The sequence below is a fragment of the Crassostrea angulata genome, chromosome 1, assembly GCF_025612915.1.
Source record: "Crassostrea angulata isolate pt1a10 chromosome 1, ASM2561291v2, whole genome shotgun sequence".
Classification (NCBI taxonomy): Eukaryota; Metazoa; Mollusca; class Bivalvia; order Ostreida; family Ostreidae; genus Magallana; species Magallana angulata.
The window spans coordinates 14,392,990-14,415,190 of NC_069111.1; the positions used below are offsets into that span (position 1 = coordinate 14,392,990).

General features: G+C 32.5%; 1 protein-coding gene and 1 long non-coding RNA gene across 2 annotated transcripts; one reads left to right on the forward strand and one right to left on the reverse strand.

Moving 5' to 3' along the window:
- The first annotated feature begins 232 nt into the window (after window positions 1-232).
- Window positions 233-3,498, forward strand: LOC128155171 (uncharacterized). Its single transcript, XR_008239553.1, has 2 exons — window positions 233-934; window positions 3,202-3,498. It is a non-coding gene; the product is annotated as an uncharacterized LOC128155171 (long non-coding RNA).
- Window positions 3,499-20,392: 16,894 nt separating this feature from the next.
- LOC128165112 (uncharacterized) lies at window positions 20,393-21,913 on the reverse strand. The gene is made up of 2 exons (XM_052829328.1): window positions 21,531-21,913; window positions 20,393-21,381 (listed from the first exon to the last, which is right to left on the reverse strand). Exons 1-2 carry the CDS (start codon window positions 21,622-21,624, stop codon window positions 20,612-20,614), a joined length of 864 nt encoding a protein of 287 aa, XP_052685288.1. The 5' UTR covers window positions 21,625-21,913; the 3' UTR covers window positions 20,393-20,611.
- Window positions 21,914-22,201: the final 288 nt, after the last annotated feature.

Here is a 22,201-nt window from a genome sequence, read left to right on the forward strand (position 1 = left end):
AATTGTCGGTAACATTTTATAGTTTTGCTGGCATGAAAATTTTGGTAATTTCTTTATTAGTTTTTGAGCTATTTGTCGCCAAAGTTTAAGATTTTTTCGGGGCTGAAATTTTGTTGCTTTTTGTATTATAACCTTTAAACTAAAAATGTTTTGTTAATACATATAGAACAAAAGTTGTTAAGAATAACGAGAGCTTTCATTTAAAATTAAGAAAAAAGGGCTGGCCCCTATAATTAGGGGTCAGCAGCTCATACACGTATTTTTCTGATAGCAAAAATCGTTATCATTTTATGAAAAAAAATTAATTCAGTTATTGTTAATATATTAAATAATGTCATTTGGTATCAAATTAAACAAGTTCTGTGCTATATTTTTTTTCAAATTTCATAAAACAAATATGTGAGAATCGTACATGAACGAGTTAATATGTCTACATAGACACACAAGCGAACAAATGCCACAATAAGGCCCAGGAATTTACTGCATTACGCTGTGTTGCGTCTTAGATATATTGTTGTGATTCAATTTCATTTTTTTCATCTATATCATTTATGAATTCAATGAACACACATTATTTAAACGTTCTATGTGCAACTATTTGTCGGGGCGCCCCTGTTTGTAACCCCCGCGCGCGCGCCGAATGTAAACAGTAACGAACGGCATTGTAGAAAAGAGAGAGCCGTAATGCAGAAGAGAAGTTGTGTATTCTTTCGGTGTACACATGCATTTTCAAGTTACTGTGAAACATATGAACATGCACAGGGAACAATACTACATATTTGTATAAGGAGGGATATGTTCTCGTGTGAATCGTTTACGAGGAAATTCTGACAGCCACACTTCTGTCGACGATCAGCCGTTGATAAGCTACGAGTAATAAAGGAGAAAAGATGGACATTAAAGTGTGTGATTTATGTGGATGTTACCGAAGAAGGTGAGGCTTTTACTCCTTTTAAAGTTTCTTGTTAACTGGTTAAAATTTAGTATATAGTATAGATGTACATGTAAGTACGTGCACACTGTTAGATGTTTTTGTTATGGTGTGGGTGTTTGTTTACTAACGTGTAATTTTTACATGTTTCATGGATGTTTAGACTCGCTCGAGGTTCATGGGGGACTGGAAAGGGTAACTGAATTTATCTATTTAACAAAATAACAGATTGTGAATTTTCAACTCAAAATTCAAAGCAGGGTCTAATTAGAAACATATCATATATTCTTGTGCAGAAGACTCCAAATGTAGTCATGAATACCCTGTAGACATAACTTCAAGTAAATAAAATTGTATACTTCAGACTTCAGAGTTAAAACATGACTTTAATATCTTTATGATGCCGATCATTGTATCATTAAAGAGGTTTAGCAGACCAACGGGTACCCGGTACATGTACTTGTACATGTAGGTTACAAGTTAGAACTATGCCTACCATTCTACCAGTTCACATAATTTTTCTTGTTTAGCAGTTATGATGTGTACTTAAATTGTCCTTGTTAATGTTTTAAATGTAATTTTTTATTCTCTTTTTTTAATCTGACTACTGGCAGTACTGGCGTGCGAGCAGTTCTCGCCGAGGACCATTTCTTGCTGGTGCACTGTTACATCATACTTTCGTATGTAATTTTATGTGTTGATAAAATGACGTAACAATGCACTGGTGAGAAATGGTACTCGGCGAGAACTGATCGCACGCCAAAATTGATTAATTACAGACAAAAACTGAAGGTTGCGAGTGTTATTTTTTATTGAACAACATTGTTTAAAATAATTCTTTATATATGTGACGATCAGACCGGTTTGAATACCAGTGCCAGATAGCTCAGTTGGTAGAGCACCTGACTAGAGATTCAGGGGGCCCAGGTTCAAATCCCGGTTTGGTCCTTCATTATTTCTCCCATCCTGTTACAATATTGGTGTTGTGACCAACCCCTGGAACTAACAGGTTAACTGGATCCTGCCAGGGATGATCTTCGAGGGTGAAGATCATTTAAGGGGGAGGAATGTGACAGTCAGACTGGTTTGAATACCGGTGCCAGATACATGTAGCTCAGTTGGTAGAGCACTTGACTAGAGATTCAGAGGGCCAGGTTCGAATCCCACTTTGTTCCGTCGTTATTTCTCCCATCTTTTACATATACATGTATATCAGATATATGACAGATGATTAAGGTCATCACATGTTTTGCAAGATGCAATAAGTGTTAAAAAACCTTTACTTTACAACAGAATACATTTAAGTGAATATTTATGTTTCTTGTTATTATTTGGTGTGGTTTTCTTGACAGTGTCGCATAAACAATTTACCCGCTCCTAAAACACAAACTTTCTTTTTATGGATTCAGCTTACCGCTGATTGGCTGCTGTTGCAGCAGACAAATAAGATATGCACGCACAAAACACAATGAACTTATCAGAGAATGAGTTGAGTTTATTTAAACTGTTGGAATTTGGGTATTTTTTTTTAAAATGTTTACTTGTGACAAAACATATATGTGGTACATACAGCTGTAGCTTTATGAAGAAAATTTTGGTTAGACCATATATACCTATCGTGCAAGTAAATGATATTTACAAAAAACTTGCAATTTATGGCGCACGAAATATACGCTAGTTTTATAAAGATTGACATACATGTAATGTACCACATTCTTTGAAAAATAATCTATTAAAAATTCTTCATTAAGTTTACTCTTACATGTTTTATGCGTATTACACGTAGTATTGTTTTTAAAACATGTAATTTTTAGAAAATAAACAAAAACCCTCGCTAAATTTATTTGCAAAAAAAAAAAAACACAGTAGAATTGATAAAAAATGGTATACCAGAAGCTAATACCAGTACATGTACTTTGACGCTGTTCGGTGGGTAATATTCGTTTGTAATTTACGAATTGAAATATTGACTGTTGCACTACAAGTACGGTAATAAACTCTCTCTCTCTCTCTCTCAAACTCTCTCTCTTTCTCAATTTGATAAGTGTTTATACCTATGAAAATTTTTTGATATTATATTATGACTTGATATGCAAATTTTTGATCTTGTACTGCCTAAATGTTATGTCATGTATTGGGATATGTCATACTTATTACACTGCATGGTCAGTGTATTTTTTACAGAAATACTATGCATATGTTAATGTAAACACAGCTATTACTAGAACGTGTATGTAAACACAGCTAATTATTTTTTTTATTTATTTCAGCTCAAAACAGACTCTTGTTACCACATGGCTTTTACCGGTACCTGTTGATTCTTGTGGGTCAGCTCCTGAGATTAACCTGTCACCTCTATCCACATGCATATTCCTTGTGTTCTACAGACTATTTACCGGTAATTCAAATTAAATCCGATAATGCATAAACAATAATGGAACTTGAAGAAAGCATCATGCCATGTTGTGGTTTGTGTTTGATAAGAAATTATGAAAACAAAATTAAGGCTGTTTAAAGAAATTCATAATTGCTGTGAAAATTTGTTTTTCAATAAAAGTATACAATTATGTTTCCTTTATTTTTTATTTCATAAAGATATTTAGATGTGTTTACATAATTGAACCCCCCCCCCCCTATTTAATTGTCTGCATTAAGATTACATGTAGGATATGTAAATGTACATTTGACTTTGAAATAACATCTGCTATGATAATTACTTTTGAAATGAACAAGAAACAACCTATTTCTACCTTTCTAAGGTATATATGCATAAAAAAGTAGAAAAACATGTCAAATTTGAACATTTTTCATTGAAATCAACTCTGTCTCCAGCTACCTGGGTGTGTTTGAATTTAATTCTAATTTAAGGCAGATGTCTAACTTGTAGGTTGTAATTACTGTTTTAGCATGGTTAGAAGAAGACTAGAAATCAGAATAGATTAGATATTCACTAAATATGATTGTTAGCTTACTTTTTTCATGAAAAGAAGAAATCACAAGCAGGACAGCTGTCTATTTGTTAATTAAAATGGTACAAATCATACAATAAACAAATAAAGATCAAATTTTAGAATCATTGATGATTGTTTTCAAATATGTGTGAGAAATGACTCAAGGAAATTGCCACACGTTTCATAAAATTAGGTAAAACATTTCAAACCATGACTTTTTATGAAAATCAAAAGATTGGGGGGTGGGGGGTATACATGTAAGGGTATTTCTAAGTGATGTGAAGCTTTTAAGTATCATGATTATATCATGTAGGCATATGTTGTATTGAATAAGGTTTCTTTTAAAGGTGGTTGAACAAAAGTTGACCTCTAAAAGGTCAGGTAAAGATGTTTTACTATGGAGAACCCTGTAAATCTGTGTTTACTAAAGGAAATTGGAAATGGTGGGTTCACTTAAATGGCCATATTTTTATTAAACCTCAATGGAATTGGCAATATGTGGTATTCTTTTTCTCAGAATTGCATTAGCTTTCTTATTCTAAGACAAACCGTCTTTTCTTAAAAATGTTAGTGTACTAAGTTAAAGATACAAGGAACAGTTTCGGATAAAGTACCGTCAATATTTTTGTAAAATTGAGAGTGACTGTACTTGAAGGTTTATCATTGTTGCGTAGATTCATGAAATGAATTTTAATGATTATCAATAGTTAGAGGGATGTCTCTTGTTGGAATTGGTATGCAATATTAAGGCCCCTAATTTTAAGTACATGAGAAGCAGAAATAAATTGTGAAACTTGCAGCTATGACAGATATGTTGACTTTACAGTGAAATTGAAGGTTACAAACGGGAGGTTATATAACATGAAATGTAGGTGGATGGGATATTATATGCCTATTTAGTATTTACTGGGTATGAGGACAATAGCAAGTTTATTGTCCCCCAAGACAGCAACTATTTAATGAGGCAAAGCCAAGGGAAATAGTTGCTGTGGAATGGGACAATAAACTTGCTATTGTCCGAATAGTCAGTTAATTGGTATTTCATTATACAGAAAACTTTATTTGTCAGGGATGCAGTATTTCTGGATGATAAACAAAGTAGAGTTAAATCAAACTTTGTATTTAATGCGGCGATCTTATTAGGTCAGAGGTGTTCCGAGTTTAAGGTGATATGGGACACTTCCATGTTGTGACGTATTGTTTATCGAAATAAACAATAAAATAAAGTGTAATTATATAAGTACATGTAGTTTCTTTTCAAATATGGTCACCTAACTCCTTAGCACAGTGGGTTAGAGGGTTTACTAGGAACCTGTAAGTCATGAGTTCGAATCCCGCTGGGGTTTTTACAATTTTTACCTTTTCAAATATTTTTAAAAGCTATTTTTTGGTTAAATATTGTAAAATTTGAAAATTCTAAACCGGTGAAAAGTTTTCAATTATATAGTACTTTAATCCACATTAATATCGACAGATGTCCCATACCACCTTAAAAAGGAGGGAAATCAAATTCTGCTGATGAATGGTTTTGATGACTATTCACCATGGGCAGATAGCATGGATACTATTTTAAATTAGATAAAAAGGCATGTTTATGCGGGCGCCTTCTAGTGATCAATTTGTCCGTCTGTCCATCCGAGATGGCTTGACAGGAGCATAGCTTCTCTCCCCTTGGCCCAATCTGGCTCATACCTCATCCACAGGGTTCCTTTGGTTGAAGGATGTGCAGTGACCTTGAACCATGTTTTTAGGTATAAGGTTAAGGTCATAGCAGAATTATATATATAAAATCCTTGTCTGGGGCATATCTTTTTTCCCTTTGGTCCAATCTGGCTAATACTCACAGAGTGTCTCTATGGTTACACGATGTGCAGTGAACTTGCATGAAATTTCTAGGTAACGGGTGAAGATCATATCGGATCATGCAAAAATCCTTTTTTGAGAGCATATATAATTTCTACTAACCCCTATTTGGCTCAGACTTCACATAAGCAGAGCTTTTGAGTAAAGGGTGAAAGGGTGTGTAGTGACCTTGAACCTATTTTCAGTGAAAAGAAACTGTGAAGGTCATACCAGAATTATGTTTTTAAAAATCCTTGTCCGGAGTATATCTTCTCTCCCTTTGCTCCATTCAGCCTCATACTTTACCCACATGATGCCTTTGTTCAAAATATATGCAATGACCTCGAATGATATTTGTAGATGAAGAGTCAAGGTCATATCAGATCACACAAAAATCCATATTTTAAGAGCATAGATATACTCTCCTTTTAGCCCCTATTTGGCTAATATTTTACCTTTAAAGAGTTTATTGGTTAATGGCGTGCAGTGACCTTGAACCAAGTCTGTCAATGTGAAGGTCATAGCAGATCTTTTTAAAATTAGTTTTAAATAGTAGATTATTTTCCAAATATGCTTAATCTTGGTCAGATTGAACAAAAATGCATGTATGTTAGGGGGAATGAAATTGAATTAAAAGTTCTATGCCAGCTGGAAAAATTTCAAGTTATAGGTCAAGGTCAAAGCAGAATTCTCTGAAATAACATAAGCGGGGCCCTTTGAAATGTTCACCATTTCAATGTTGTCTGGTTCATAGTAATTTTACATAGAAAATATTCACAGAAGTACAATAAAGTAAACTTTACATCGATAAGTTTCTGACAATTAATGATGCAACGAGCACACAGTACGAAAGGTCAACCTTTTGAAAAGCAGTGAAGAGGAAAAGTTGCTTAGAATTATGTTTTAAACAAAATTGATTTTTTACATAAATTTTAATTTTGCATTCTGGGTTAAGAAAAAAGATGTAAGTTCAAGGTAAAGTAAACTTGTACCTAAAATGAAGTCAAATTTGTTAAGTCGTACTTAAACACATTGTTTTTTTTGTTAAGTCGTTCTTGAAATGGTTAAGGGTTTTTGGTTAAGTCGTACTTAAAAACATTCGGATCATGTTAAGTTGTACCAAGAATCATTCGATTTTTTTTATCATTTTGTACTTAGGTTTCTTTGTTTCTAGATTAAGAACTCTGCTTCTTAGACGTACTTCTAGCGTTGCTTTCGACATTAGCGGAAAACCCACTCGTTGCTTTGCAACGAGCTTTGCTCTAGTTCCCTATTATTATTATTTTTTTTCTTACAAAATTTGTGCAGGCGATTTCTCAAAAATGGCTCAGCCGATTTTCGTGAAACTTTCAGATCTAATAGATATTAATCCGAACTTAATATACATTTTTTTATTTTGATGACGTCATTTCCGTTCTTGAGAAAATGACGTTTTAACGATTTTCAGAGGGTCGGCTTGTCCAGGGATCTCCTCCTAAACGGTAAAAGATATTGAGTTCAAACTTTCAGGGATTGTAGACAAGAGATCGTAGATGTGCTATTTGGCGTTCATATTTGTCATGCTCAAAAGGCGTATAAGCTCGCCTGGTCCCGAAAATTGAGACTAAAAAAACGTCGTAATTTTTAATGGTTTTCTTAGTTTGTCTCTTTTCTGAAAAATATTTTGTTAACACTTGTAATGCAAAAAAGATTTATATTTACAAGACCTTTCATTTGATATCAAGAAAAAGGGGCTGGCCCCTCAAATTAAGGGACCAAAGGGCTCTAAAGTCTTTCATCTGTAGCCCTTTACTGAGTGATATTTTGTGAACGGTTATAGAAGCAAATATGTTTATCTTACAGTTATGTATGCAATAAATGTAATGATTTTATCATGTATTACGTAACTAGGGGTTTTTAAGGGCCAAAAGTCCAGAATTTTGATCACCCATTTCTCAAAAAGGAAATATATTTTGAAATGCAGTATAGAAGTAAAGATGCTCAAAATGATGTACTTAATAATATGCAATTTTCAAAATTTCGTTAAATGGCCCCTATAAGGAGTTATGGGATCGGCCCCTAAAACGTTCTTTCCTATATATCTCAAGAACGGTAACAAATTTTTAAACACTTTTTGTACAAAATGTGTTGAGATTTAAATGACCTTTTATTTGATATCAAGAAAAAGGGGCTGGCCCCTCAAATTAAGAGACCAAAGGGCTCTAAAGTCTTTTATCTGTAGCCCTTTACTGAGGGATATTTTGTGAACGGTTATAGAAGCAAATATGTTTATCTTACAGTTATTTATCCAAGCAATGTAATGATTTAATCGGGTGTTACGTAATTAGGGGTTTATAGGGGCCAAAAGTCCAGAATTTTGATCACCCATTTCTCAAAAAGGAAATATATTTTGAAATGCAGTAGAGAAGTAAAGATAGTCAAAATGATGTACTAAATAATATGCAATTTTCAAAATTTCGTTAAAAGGCCCATATAAGGAGTTAAGGGATCGGCCCCTAAAACGTTCTTTCCTATATATCTCAAGAACGGTAACAAATCTCTTAACACTTGTTAAACAAAATGTGTTGAAATTTAAATGACCTTTTATTTGATATCAAGAAAAAGGGGCTGGCCCCTCAAATTAGGGGACCAAAGGGCTCTAAAGTCTTTCATCTGTTGCTCTTTACTGAGGGATATTTTGTGAAAGGCTATAGAAGCAAATATGTTTATCTTACAATTATGTATCCAAGCAATGTAATGTCATGTGTTATGTAATGAGGGGTTTTTAGGGGTCAAGAGTCCAAAATTATGACCACCTATATCTCAAAAAGAAAAAATATTTTGAAATGCAGTGTAGAAGAAAAGATGCTAAAAATGATGTACTTAACAACATGCAATCTTCAAAATTTGGTTCAGCGGCTCCAATAAGGAGATAAGGGACCGGCCCCTAAAACTTTTTCTTCTAAGATATCTCAAGAACAGTGACGAATTCTAAACACTTACACCTGTAACAAAATAGTATCTGGTCCCCTAGAATGTAGACCCTGTTTTTTTATTCTAAATCATGTTTAGCTGTTAAATAGCAAAATCAAGATAGAACAAATTCTAAAATCAGACGGAAGACCTCCTCGTTGCTCGCAACGAGATCGTGTCTAGTTTTAAATTCTAATCCTAATATTATACGCAATCAAAACTTCTAAGTGTTTATCTTTATCCTTATATGATATCCAGCGAAAGCCTACATGTAGGTCCCGGAACGCACCCAGAGGTCAATATCTCTATATTGTTCTTAACCACTTGGGAGTTATAATGTAGATGGAAACAAGGCACCCCATTGGCATGACAAACGAATGTGTTTATCTGATATAATTAAAACATTATATAGGGTGAATACTTCGGAGTTTTGTTCAGTTTATAATTTACATTTATACAATTAAAAATTTCCGAATCTATAAGTATGAAAGCGATATTATGCAAGCTGTAGTTTTGATATTTTTTGATATTACACACGTTGTTTACACTCGTTCAATATCAATTGAAACTGTCAACAAAACATTCCTGGTGCTATGAAGTTTTTAAAAGTTAGAATTGCGATAAGAAGTTAAAAGTTATCTTCTTGATAAGATTTTTTTTCTCCTTTTTTAATTTTTTTCTACTTTGATGCTCTAGGTGTCAATTTTTTGTAATCTATGTTATTAAAAAAAATAAAATATGTAATTTATTTTTTTTACCCATTTTTGCGTAAACACAACCATTTTAAGAATAACTATTTGAGAATATTAGGTAATTATCTTAGTAACCTTCTTTATTCAAAAAATCACCACCTATTTTTTCTCTGTAATTTGAAAACTAAGAATAAAGCATTTTAATATTGACCTTGAAAGCTTATATCTGCTATTTTTATCATTCTATATGACTTTGAAAGAGCCAAAATTGGCCATTTTCCAACTTTATTGTATGTTTGAATTACAGTACATACCATAATCAACCAACTTCAATGCCAGTTGCTTTGCTACTTTTTAAATCAAATTATACTATGGTATGAAATAAAAACAAAATCAGTGAACACGATTGTTGTTGCCTCGATCTTTTTGAAAGTTAGGTTTTGACAGAGAAGTAAGTACAGTTCTTACCTCCTAACGTTCAAATGAAAGGTTTTATCACAAAAACAAAATGTATGTATGGTAAATTAAAATGTTATAAAAAGCCAGATATTTTAAAAGATGTTGAGGATGACGTTATAAATGTGTGTCCAAAGAGTGAATCAAATAGCCCAAAGTTCATCATTAAAATATCTTGATTCCCATATAATGTATACTACTAAGTTATAGATAAAGCAATACGGGGCTCTAAAAGTATTGCTTAAATCCCCTTCAATGGTCTATAGCACCCAACGGTTGCATACATCAAAGATGAGTAATGCGTCGTTAGAATCAAATAACCATATAAAGTCCTGCAGTTTTTCCCGCAAAGGTACATACATACGAATGTAGGCTAATTACGTGTGCATGCAATGTCACAAGCTCTGACAAAAAATACCACGAAATGTCAGAAGATAAGAATAAAAATCAGGGTTGCTACTTCGGGGTATTATCTGACCCTTGGCTCTTTAAAAGTGGTGTGCGTAACTTCCTCTAAGTCTATCATAAAACGCGGTAACCTCGCATGACTCTACCGGTATGGAAATGAAAATCATTCTTTACCTAGGCAGCCCGTGTTTCATATATGGTCTTCATAAATCCTAGTTTATTCTGCAATTAAATGCATTCTCCTTATAGAAAATTTAAACGTAAAAAGCCATTTTATGTGCAATGGAAATTTCGGTGCAATGTTTATAATGATTTGCTATTCAATTTAATTAAATAATACCCCTTGTCGACAAAGATTTTTATTGCAAAAAGAAACTATACAGACTGGGTAATGAACAGTTATCTTATCAAAATGCAATAAACCGGAATTTTGTTCCCTGGAGAAAAAAGGACATTGCATGCAACATTTGCTACATCTCGATCAAGGCCATTTCATGGAACCAGTATAGAATAAGCCACGCATAAAAAGGTAGTCATTTATGTGTTAAAAATTTCATGAATAATCGGAAAATTTAGATTATGGAAATAGATTAAACTATACTAACCTTATCAAAAAAGGACATCTTCTTCGAGCTTGTTATAGTTTTGTTAGTTGATGGAGTCATTTTCCAGTACTGATTGATACACTGCTGAAGATCTTCTCTAATTGCAAGAGCTGTATCAGAACTGTTATTCTAGATCTGCTAGCTGGTTACATGGTGTTATTAAGTCATTGAGTTTATCGATACACCTCTATATCGTTGTAAAAGATATTCGAGTCGTATTATGCAATTTGGTTAACGATTGACAATGTGAAAACAAACCAATTCCTTAGTATTGCAATTGAATGCACCACCAAAGAAGCCTTTGTAAAAAAAAACCATTAAATAAATTTGATTTGTATTCTTGTTAATCTTAATCACGTTAAAAGATAAACTTTTTTCGCTGCAATTTTACATCCTGTTGTGACAAGTTGAGCTAAATCGATTTGAAATAATAATTATGCAAAAATAATTTTCAAATTAAGAATACAATTGTATTCACTGTAACTATTAAAAACAGATATATTAATCTTAAAACAAAAATGCATTTTTTTCAATAGATTTGTTAATATATCTGCAAACATTTCATATTTTGCTTAAAAACCTTATGCTTAATATATGATTTTACGTTAGAATATATATATACATATATATATATATATATATATATATATATATATATATATATATATATATATATATATATATATATATATATATATATATAGCTAGAAAGTGGGAATCCTCGCGCAATGACAAACGACGAGCCATACATGTACCTAAAGTAACGCAACACAAATTCACTAAAACGTGAATTCACAAAAAATGTTCTTTACACAAAGAAGACCTTGTAAGAAATGAACGGAACGTGCTAAAAATACTGGGTTGGTAATTTTATAGGAAGCCCTAATTTTTAATCACTTGCTCATGATTAGTTGACACGCATGGACTTCAACAACAAACAATACAAATGTAGGCGGACCAATTAATTGTTAAGAAAACACAATCACACTGCGTACACATTTATAATTTATTGGCAATTAAAATCATTTCATGATAATTTTTAATTTAACGACCTTTTTAAAATATGATAATGGATTCGAAAATATTTTATTTGCAATTGCTGCACAAGTATTAAATTAAATACTTTTATAATTTAATTAATAGCTATGAAATAAAAAAAAATTTAAAAAAGACTCCAAGTATTTCGATTATAATCTCTGTCAAAATCTGGTTAAATATCGTCATTAAATATAAAGAAACATGCAATTTATTTGTCATTCGGGGAGATAACTCCCGCTTGTATACGATACTCTTCCATCGATAATTTTACCGTGGCGGGGACAGGTAGATGATGAGTTTACCGTGATGGGAACGCGGTATACCTGTCTCACCTGGCCGATCACCTCGATGTGTTTATACCGTGACGGGTCGCGGGAAACACGGGATCCGCGTTGCCTGTACTGTATATATATATATATATATATATATATATATATATATATATATATATATATATATATATATATATATATATATATATATATATATATATATATATATATATATATATAAAAAGTGTAGATCATTCATATACTAATTAAAACTATGTAAAGTTCAACAAAGTACTTAAAATGAAATTAACTTCAATATGACTTTCCTATCTGATATCCCCCTTCTAGCTCTCTCAAAGTTTAACTCATCAACTTTCTTCAAAGGGTCATGGTCACGATTTTAGTCAAAAATTATTTTTCCGATTTTAATGTTTTACAAAGCTTCAGTGGGGCATTTTTAATAGTCAACCAATTTTTAGGAGACATTCGTTGAGTTAAAAGCGAGTTACGGCGCTGACAGTTTTGTTTACATTTTGAATGTTGAAGTGTAAATTCCAGTTTTAGACCAAAAACAATGTGTTAAACATTAGGAACTGTTTATTTATGCTTAAAATGAAAAGGAAGATAGACAAAACAGTTTGAAAATAATTTTTACTGGTATATTGAACCTATGTAAACAAAAACAAGGCTTATAACTGTACGACCCACTCTCAAAATTCATTTGATCATTAGAAATGCATTCCTTAAGCATTGTAAATAATAAATACAGAAAAATAAAATTTGACCAAAATTGTGACCATGCCCCATTAAAGAAGTTTATTAATCAATCTCCTTTTGTTTCATTTCTGACATGTACTTTTTATCTCAAAAGCGATATAGTTTTCTCTGTAATTTCATTTTAAAAAGACTATACTTATTCCGGAAATCATTAATTTTCCGGTCAGATAAAAGACTTCAACCAACATGAAATGAATGACTTTCTTCCAAGAGCTTGACAGCCGACAGGTTTTATTAGATAACGTTGGTCGCTCGTTGTACTTTGATTGATAGAGGGACGAAGTAAACAATCAGAAATCAGCAATGTATCAAAAAACGTCCATATCACTATTAACCTGGTTTTATCATTTAAGGGGTTTTTTTAGTAGTTGTATATTCTTTAATTCATACCCTTGTAAAATGTATCTCGAAGAAAGTAGATGGAGTCGCAGAGACCACGCAGTTGTTTAAACAATAAAATGCTTTCTGCTTCTTTTGTTGATTCATGCGGGGTATGACGGTAGCGATTTTTGCAGGTAAAAAATCACATAACATGCTAACATTCATTACAGAAAAAAAGTATAAAACCCAAGTTAGTGTGATATGCAATTTGTTCTGCATTGATCGCTGCCTTCATATCCCTATGACTCATAAAAGAAAGCATTTTATTTTTTTTTTATATTTTCATCTTTCTTTTAAAAATTAATGAATTGATCGTAAACAGTAAATAAACTTAACTAAATTATTGTTAATTTAAATCTATACGTTGGATAAAAGTAATTACCCAAGTCCTCTTATATGGAAATTTGAGTCTGACATCATCATGATCATTTAGTGCTTTCCTTGATTTTTCTTAGGTTACTTAAAATTTTGACCAATCGATAAATGGCTAAAACTAGATCTTTAAGTTTCTATAAAGCTATGAATTCAATCGGTTTTGCTGAGTAATAGAAGAGAAATTACTCGGTGGATGTAAATATATACATGTATTTTCAAATGAAGTGTTTTCCTTACAGAGCGATTTCTGTGTGGCTTGTTGATCAGACGTAAAAATAAATAGATTCATAAAGGCAGAAGTTTAAACCAAAACAAGCAATGGCAAGATCAGACGTAGAATTGAACAGATTAATAAGACAGAAGTTTAAACCAAAAAATAAAATGACAAAGCTATTATATCAAAAAGTGGTATAAAGCTTCTATGAGAAAACAATACATAATACCATTATAACTTTGGGAGGAATATTTCAGTGGTTCAAGATACTTCAAGTAGGAATTCCTGTCTAAATGAGAGCCCATTGAATAAAGAAAGAATTATCCATTCTGTCTTTAATCTAAACTTAATGAGTAAGTGTTTTACCCCCGCTCACTGTCGACGAGCACGTCATAAGGAGTTATCGTTACTGAATTTTATTCCAATTAAATTTGTGAAGGTGAATTTTTTATGCTTGTTTTTACAAAGTTACGTCGTAAATTCATAAGATGGTCACGATGACGCCAGATTTAACATAAATTTGAACATATTACGTGAGAGCTTTATGGTTAACGTTAATAGCTTTAGAAATGTGTTAGTCAGGTCAATGCAGGTTTTCAATATTAATTATTTTTTATAAATTTATATGTAAACATATTCTATCAAAGTAATGATCAATCTATGTAATTAATTAAATTGCTCATAGAATCATCTTTGGCTCAAACATCCTTCAAATGACAGGAAACCGTTATTTAAAATGCATTTGTATGCATATATACATGTACGCGAGTACACAAATGCATATTGCACATATATTTACAGTGTAAAAACTCTCACAGTAGCAAGCTGAATTTCCAATTCCCTGCTTGACTTTGCACTCATTATTATTGCAAGGAAAGGCTTAAAGGAAATATGAAAAAACGTCATGTTTACTATGAGCTGAAAAATATCGTTATACATGTATTAATGAACACATCAAAAGGTTTGTGGTCTGGTTACTTAAAGCAACAAAATGAAATGAACTGTAGTTATTCATTGACCTTACTAAACAATGCATGTAGATGACGTCACGAACTTGACGGGAGGACTGGATCGATTGGGTATTGATTCAACTACCACAAGGCTAAATTCTGTTTTATTGCTTTTATCGTGTTAATGTCTCTCCCACTAACTACGTGCATTCTGGTTAATTTTGATTAAAGTCAATTCTACATCACTATTCATTCCTGAGTTACACTGACCAAAAATCACTCCCCTAGTTATCAATTATTATAACGTTCTTCTACGATGTCTGTACTGTATCCTAAACAACTATTAGTACAAGTATCCTAGTATATTACCAGTCTGCATGCTGTATAATACTCATATCTGGTGAAAAGTGTCTCAGAGTTGAACGGCTTTTTAAGCTAGATTTACAAGATAATTAACAAGATCAGTCGTCGACTGTTTAATAAGCGTTGGAGTATAAGACGCTGCAGATTAAGCCTTTCCGGAAATTAAGCTCTCGTAAAATTTTACAGAAATCCATAAATGCATTCCTGCTAATTGGATCTCTTAATTAGGTTTTTGAATCAAGACATGGTATCAATGAATTCGTCTCATAATTGGATGTGATTCTGGATTAAGTCAAATTTAAGTATAGGTCATTCTTAATCATCATGAAAATCAACAAGCACTCACTTTTAAGTATTTGTTAAATAATACAAAATGATAGTCGATGTATTGAATTTTATATTTCAATTCATCTTGGACCAAAGTCACACAGTTATTAATAAAGTAAATGACCGAAGACGAAAAGACATTTCAAATTTAGAATCTTAACATGAAAAAGCGATCCAAAAATCGAATTTAGATATTTGAAATGTTAACTGATTCATATGTTGGGAGTTATATGGGCAGCGGAGAAGGTAAAAAGACATTTTTGCAAAACGGACATTAAATTTCTAAAAACATCCTGAAATACGAAACACACCGGCATCAACAGACCCGTCATTACAAATATAATTTCTGAATCAGTTTCTTAAAGTGACTTAAAATTCGACACGATTGAGTCAAAAAATTAAAAAATTTACTTTTTCAAATTTAACGTCTAAAATAGTAAATTGGTGCATTTTATGCTTGACCAAACTTTAAATGTCAAACGTCTAGAAACAAATGAAATTAAAAGCTTAAAAATGTTTGTTATGTAGATAAGCTCAAGTCCAGAACCCACTCACCCCCACAACCACCCCACCCCTGGCAAACTTAAATATCCGTCGGACATCCTCCTCCCGGGAAAAACAGTTGGAATCGCATAAGAAAACGTTCCCTATAAGTCAAGGGTACGTTTTCTCCAGGGTACGATTTCCACTGATACCTATATGCACACTATTTAGAGTTAGTTCAGTAAAAGACTTGGTTTTGCGTTAGTCATCGTTTGTTTTGAATCGGTGTCTGTTGATTTTGCAAACGAGTCTGTTGATTTTGCAAACGAGTCTGTTGATTTTGCAAACGAGTCTGTTGATTTTGTTTTAGCTGGACTGTTTTGTATTTCAGGATGTTTTAAAAATCAAATATTTGTTTTTTATTAACGTATTTTTAGCTCACCTAAGCTAAAAGCTTAGGTAAGCTTTTCTTATCACATTTTGTCTGTAATCCGGCTGTCCACCTGTCTGTCTGTAAACTTTTCACATTCTCAACATCTTCTCCAGAACCACATAACCAATTTTAACCAAACTTGGCACAAAGCATCCTCAGGCAAAGGGAATTTATAGTTGTGAAAATTAAGGACTTCAACCTTTTTCAAAGGGAGATAAATAGGAATTATTTAAAAATGTTGAGAATTTCTCAAAAATCTTCTTATAAACCTTTCAGCTAGAAAAGCTGAAACTTATGTTGAATACAGAAGAAATCTTTAAAAAATCTTCTTCCTAAAAACCGAATGGACAGACAAGCTGAAACTTTGTAGATCTTTAGGTACGGTAGATTCATATTTGTTCAAATCATGATCCCCGGGGATAGGGTGGGCTGCAATGGGGAGTTGAATATTTACATAGGAATATATAAAGAAAATTGTATATAGTTATATGATTATAAGATTATATAAAATTTTTATTTTTAGAAATCGTGTTCTCAAAAACCTATTGACCAAGCTGAAACTTGGAGCATCCTCAGGTAGGGACTGGGTAGATTCAAGTTTGTCTAAATCATGATCCCGCGGGATTAAAAAACTATTTGTCTAGAAAAGCGTTAACTTTAGTGAAAGCAACCATAGGTTGTCTAGATTCAAATTTTTTGAAATTAAAATCTTGAGGAGTAGGGTGGGGCCAATTTGGGGATCCAATTTTGCAAAGGAAAACATTTTAATTCCGAAAAACGAAAATGGTTTAACATTTGGTTTTACTTACTAGTATATGCAAGCATTTTGACAAATTGCTGATTTTTAAAATTGTTTAGGCTTTGGCCCCTGGGCGATTCTTGCGCCTCATAAGGAATTCTGAGTTTGATGTAGATTTATATTCCGTATATACATGTAAACAATTGTTTAGGATGTTGTTGACAGCATGAAACATGTGTTATGATTTTAAAATCATCCTGTTAGAAAAGGGACTTTATTATAAACATAGGAATATCCAAGGGAAAATTGATTTTTATTTATAAAAGATCTACATGTATGATACTACATTGTCCAGATATTTTTTATCATAAAGCTGATTTCATCATGCCTATTGTTGCTCAGGTTAGCGATGTGGCCCATGGACCTCTTGGTAACCATTTAAGGTGGTATTGGACATTTGTCGATATCAATCTGAATTAAAGTAACTTTTGATTAAAATACTTTCACCGGTTTAGAATTTCAAATTTTACAATATTTAATCAAAACATACGTTTAAAAAATTTTTGGAATGGTAAAAATTTTAAAATCGGGATTCCCAACTTATGCCTTACAGATTCGTAGCGAACCCTCTAACCCACTGCATGCGCCACGCTGTTAGGTGATAAGTTTGGGAATGAAACAATTTATAAAATTACACTTGGTTTTAACGGTTATTTCGATAAGTAGTACGTTACAACATGGAAGTGTCCCATACTACCTTAAATGTTAACTTTTTTATTGAACATTAACAAATAATTATTGCTGATTAGTAAGTCTTGCAAATTCAAAGTAAATGGCTTGTCGTTAAAGACAACCCCATCTACATGTATCGGTAACACGGTTGTGTTTATCGATGATATTCTCTGATATGAATGATACTGAATATTGCAAGGATTATCTAGAACTTTGGATAAAATATGATCTCAAGACGATTTTTCTGGTCAACACATGTATTTTGAGACAATTGTATTATCAACTCTAATACGCTGCCTGCAGTTTCCTTAATTGCAAATTCTTTATGTTGTCCATCAATTGTCTTGGAGCCTTGATTCACAGAATTTAGTTCCGTATCTCATCAGGGAAAAGTTATCCTGTTACAGAGATTTAGGCAGTTAAATAAAGATCAATATTGAAGGAACAAAATATCTTTAAAACTAATAATCCCGCGTTTATTTTCTTCAAAATTCCTTCTTTATTTTACATAACAGTTAGTCCAGAATAGTAAGTTGAAGTTTATGAGAAAAACAGTTCACTAAAGTACTTCTTTTCTATTCTTCCGGCATTTTTGTCATGCATTATGCTTGTTTTAGCTGAATTCATTCATCATACTTGTTCGGAGGAAGGAGTATGTTTAAAACTTTTCAGAAGTTTCCGATACATCGACAACAAGAAACACGTCACGTTACGACGGCTCGATGGTTGTGACCATTTTTTAGACTTCAAAAGAAGAGCTCTAAATAAAAATACAATGTATAGCAAACTTAGATTTAAAAGGGAAAATATATGGGAATTTTCTTTACTTTATGATATTTTGTATCTTTTCTAAAAATTTAAGGTGAATCTGATGAATTTTTTGTCGATCACACAGCCTTCTTAAGGTAGCCTGTTCTTTACCATCCATTCTAAATGACAAGAGCTAAATATCAACTTATGCAATGGAATAATTTCTAGAAATGAACTTTGTTATATCACGTTCTAAATTAAATGCATGTATTGGCAATTTTCAAAGGTCTGTACAGTTGAAGTATCTAGAAAAAAAGAAGAAGACGAATTTAGTTCAAAGAGAACATTTCCTGACAAAAGGTTAGATAGACAAGTAAATGAACTAGCAAAGGGTAGGATAAAAATTACGTCGCTTTATCAACACATTTCTGTGAATGACAGTTCCTTTTTCTCATACATTGATTGTAATTCTAGACATGCAACGGAGATGAGGTCCATAGATCAGATAGTGACGTCGTCATTTTCTGACTTGTTCTCCCATTCAGTACAGTGTCATCTTAAAGTCGGTGTTTTACTGCAATGTCTCATTTTTGTTTTCGTTATAGGTCACCAAAGCAACCGTCATTTGCAAGAAAGCGTGATGAAGTTCCTATCAGAACCCAGCGGGCATTAGACACGATACTTAACATTAGATCATGTTGCCCCTGTCCTAGAGGATAATTTTTTTTATTGATTCTGTCCGTGAAATATAGGGTTTTTTTTTTAGATTTTTTTATTCAAATGGGAATTCTCATCTGTCACCCTCCTTTCGCAGATGAATTATTTTGTTTATTGAGAAAGTGAAATAGCAGAACGCAAGAAAACACGGTTTTGTAATTTTTTGTGATTAAACAATATTGAACGAGAACGTTCGATGAAGTACACAATTTTTCTAAAGGTTTATATTAACGAGGCATCTCAAAAATTTGTTTCAAATTCCAATAGAAACGTACGTGATCGAACAGAAATAATCATACATATTCTAACCAAGTATTCAGAATGAACAAATATACAAATTGGCTGATCAGTCGAACACTCTTTGCCAAACATAATCAATTTATTCAACATATGATAGGGAAAATAAAAAAAAATCACGTCCATATAGTTTTTGAATTTTGAAAGTAATCGATTCTGTTATTTTCTAAAAAAAAAATGTACGTATTAAATGAATTTTTTGCATGTATTTGATAAAATAAAATCAAACGTTATAAGATATTCACTAGCTAGTAAATTTAAATATTCAAGTGCGTATGTTTTAATTTATTACGGATATCAAATAATACAGGTATTTAGAAACGCTTACATTCAAGACTAAATTTCATGTTTTCTACCTTAAATCCGACATCCATATATTTGATAAAACCAAATATTTTTTCATTTAATTATAAGTAAGTTCATTGCTCTGATCAAAATAAAACCGTTCAATAGAGGCATGATAAAATCAACATGATGTACATAAGTATGATCAATGATTAAAAATAAGAGATAGGGTATTTTGCTAATTACAGTAATCTGAAGTATTTGGAATGCAATGCATGTGCATTGATCATATTGTGAGTCTACGATATAATGCGTTTGACAGGCCTATATGAGTGAGCATTTGACATTAAACATTTTTTCCATACTGGAACTTTCACCAAGTCAGTTTGAATATTTTTTGTGCTTGTATTCAAATCTGACATTTTATACTTGCGTGCTATGCGTTTGCAACAAAACACAAAAATTTTGAAGCATCGTTTGCAGAATTCTAATATTTTTTACTGTTTGCAACACAATGTGATAGGATCAATATCCATACATCGAGATAGAAGCAATGATGTTATATTTCCATCGTTTCATATTTTCCATTTTCATATTTGTCATAATATTACCTGGTAAAATGTGAGGTATAAAATGAATTACTACAATCTGGAAACAAAGTAATCAACTTGATCTAGTTTTGTAAGAGCAAAACGGAAAAACGATTTGACAATGGTCTTGTTTTTTCGGCGAATGATGCAATAAATGTCGCTAATGTTAACTGTGCTCTGCCATGTTGAAATTTCTAAATCATCGTTAGCGTAACTCTCGCCCAGATATTGAATATCTACATCCAAAACTGGGTATATAAAGTCAGCCTCGAAATGAATATAAAACTTAGCTTGAGCTGCGCATGCACAACAGTCTAAACAGAATTTGACGTAGGAAGCATTGTTCACGTGATTCATGTAGTCAGTATCACTGTAAAGTGGACGTTTCTTGACCGTAAAACGTTTCGTAGGCAACTCTTTTGGAAACGCTAACCATTTATAGCTAGGTCTTAGACTGTTTATTCTTTCAGCCTGCTCGAGATAGAATGTGTTGTTTGGAACAGCTTTCTTTGTTTTCATGTTAAAGTTCACTGCTTTTCTTATATTGGTTGCGTAAACGTGATCCGAGTCCAGACTCAACAAGTTTACTTTCATGTTCAATGATGTCTTTCCTACCTCATGACACCAAAACATTATTCTAGGGTTAAAATGAGTATGAATGTTGATGTCTTCGTAAAATTGTGGACTGATTTTACAGTGTTGCCGAAGTATTATGTATTCCTCGTCTTTGGAAGTGGCAGTTGTAAGAATAGGCGATAGAGATGCGGAGAGCAATAAAGAACCCTCAAACATCCTTAATAGAGACCACGTACTCCAATGCCCTATCATAAAAACCTGACTATTAGACTCCATGAAACGTAAAATACAGTCATGAATTTCAAATTCAGAGGTCTGAATGCTTAAGTGTTTAGTTATAGTAAGTTTGATTTCTTTCTAAGATAAAAGGCATGAACAGTGAAACATTAGTTACCTGTTCGGTCAAAATCGGCATAAGGTATTCCACGGAACACTACTTCGACCACATTATGCTTTTTCCTTCGATCATGTACAGCATTCAGAGCCATTGTGAATAGCAAAAATCAACAGCAATGAACAGACTTGTCACCGCTAGTAAGAGTTTGTCTCTGACAGGTTTGTGATTCTTAATTTAGAGCAGGGCACCGAAAAATATAGAGAAGACCATCATCTGAATGAATAAAAAGCCTGGACTTGCTCCGATTGGTCTATGTTGGATATCAGTTGTACTTTTGTGCTGCATATCTGAGTGTTTGCGTGGAGTATCGTGTCTCTTGTTGTCAGAATATGGGGCAAAAGGACAATGTAACTCAATAAGGTTTACGTAGTTTACACAAACTTTACCGACCTCTTATCTACGTCATTAGAATGAGTCACGTGGGCAGATTTCGTACATTTAGACAACTGGTTTTTTTTTTTTATCAAACTTTATGTTTGGAAAAATCTTTATTCGTTTTTTCTTTGTGTTGTTGTACATTAAAACAAGCATATAATACAATCAATTTTAAAAAGTTAATATATTTTCTTGACATCACATATGTAAAATTATTATTCATAATATTCATAACAAATCTCTCCATTAGTCCTAGTCCATTAAAATATCTGACCACCATTGCTTTTATGAGG

Bases quoted from the DNA above. Each gene is read 5' to 3' on its own strand.
- LOC128165112 (XM_052829328.1), bottom strand. From the start codon at position 21,624: ATGGCTCTGAATGCTGTACATGATCGAAGGAAAAAGCATAATGTGGTC. The intron at 21,382-21,530 runs GTAACTAATGTT...TTTTTATGATAG, and splicing joins TGCCGATTTTGACCGAACAG to GGCATTGGAGTACGTGGTCT.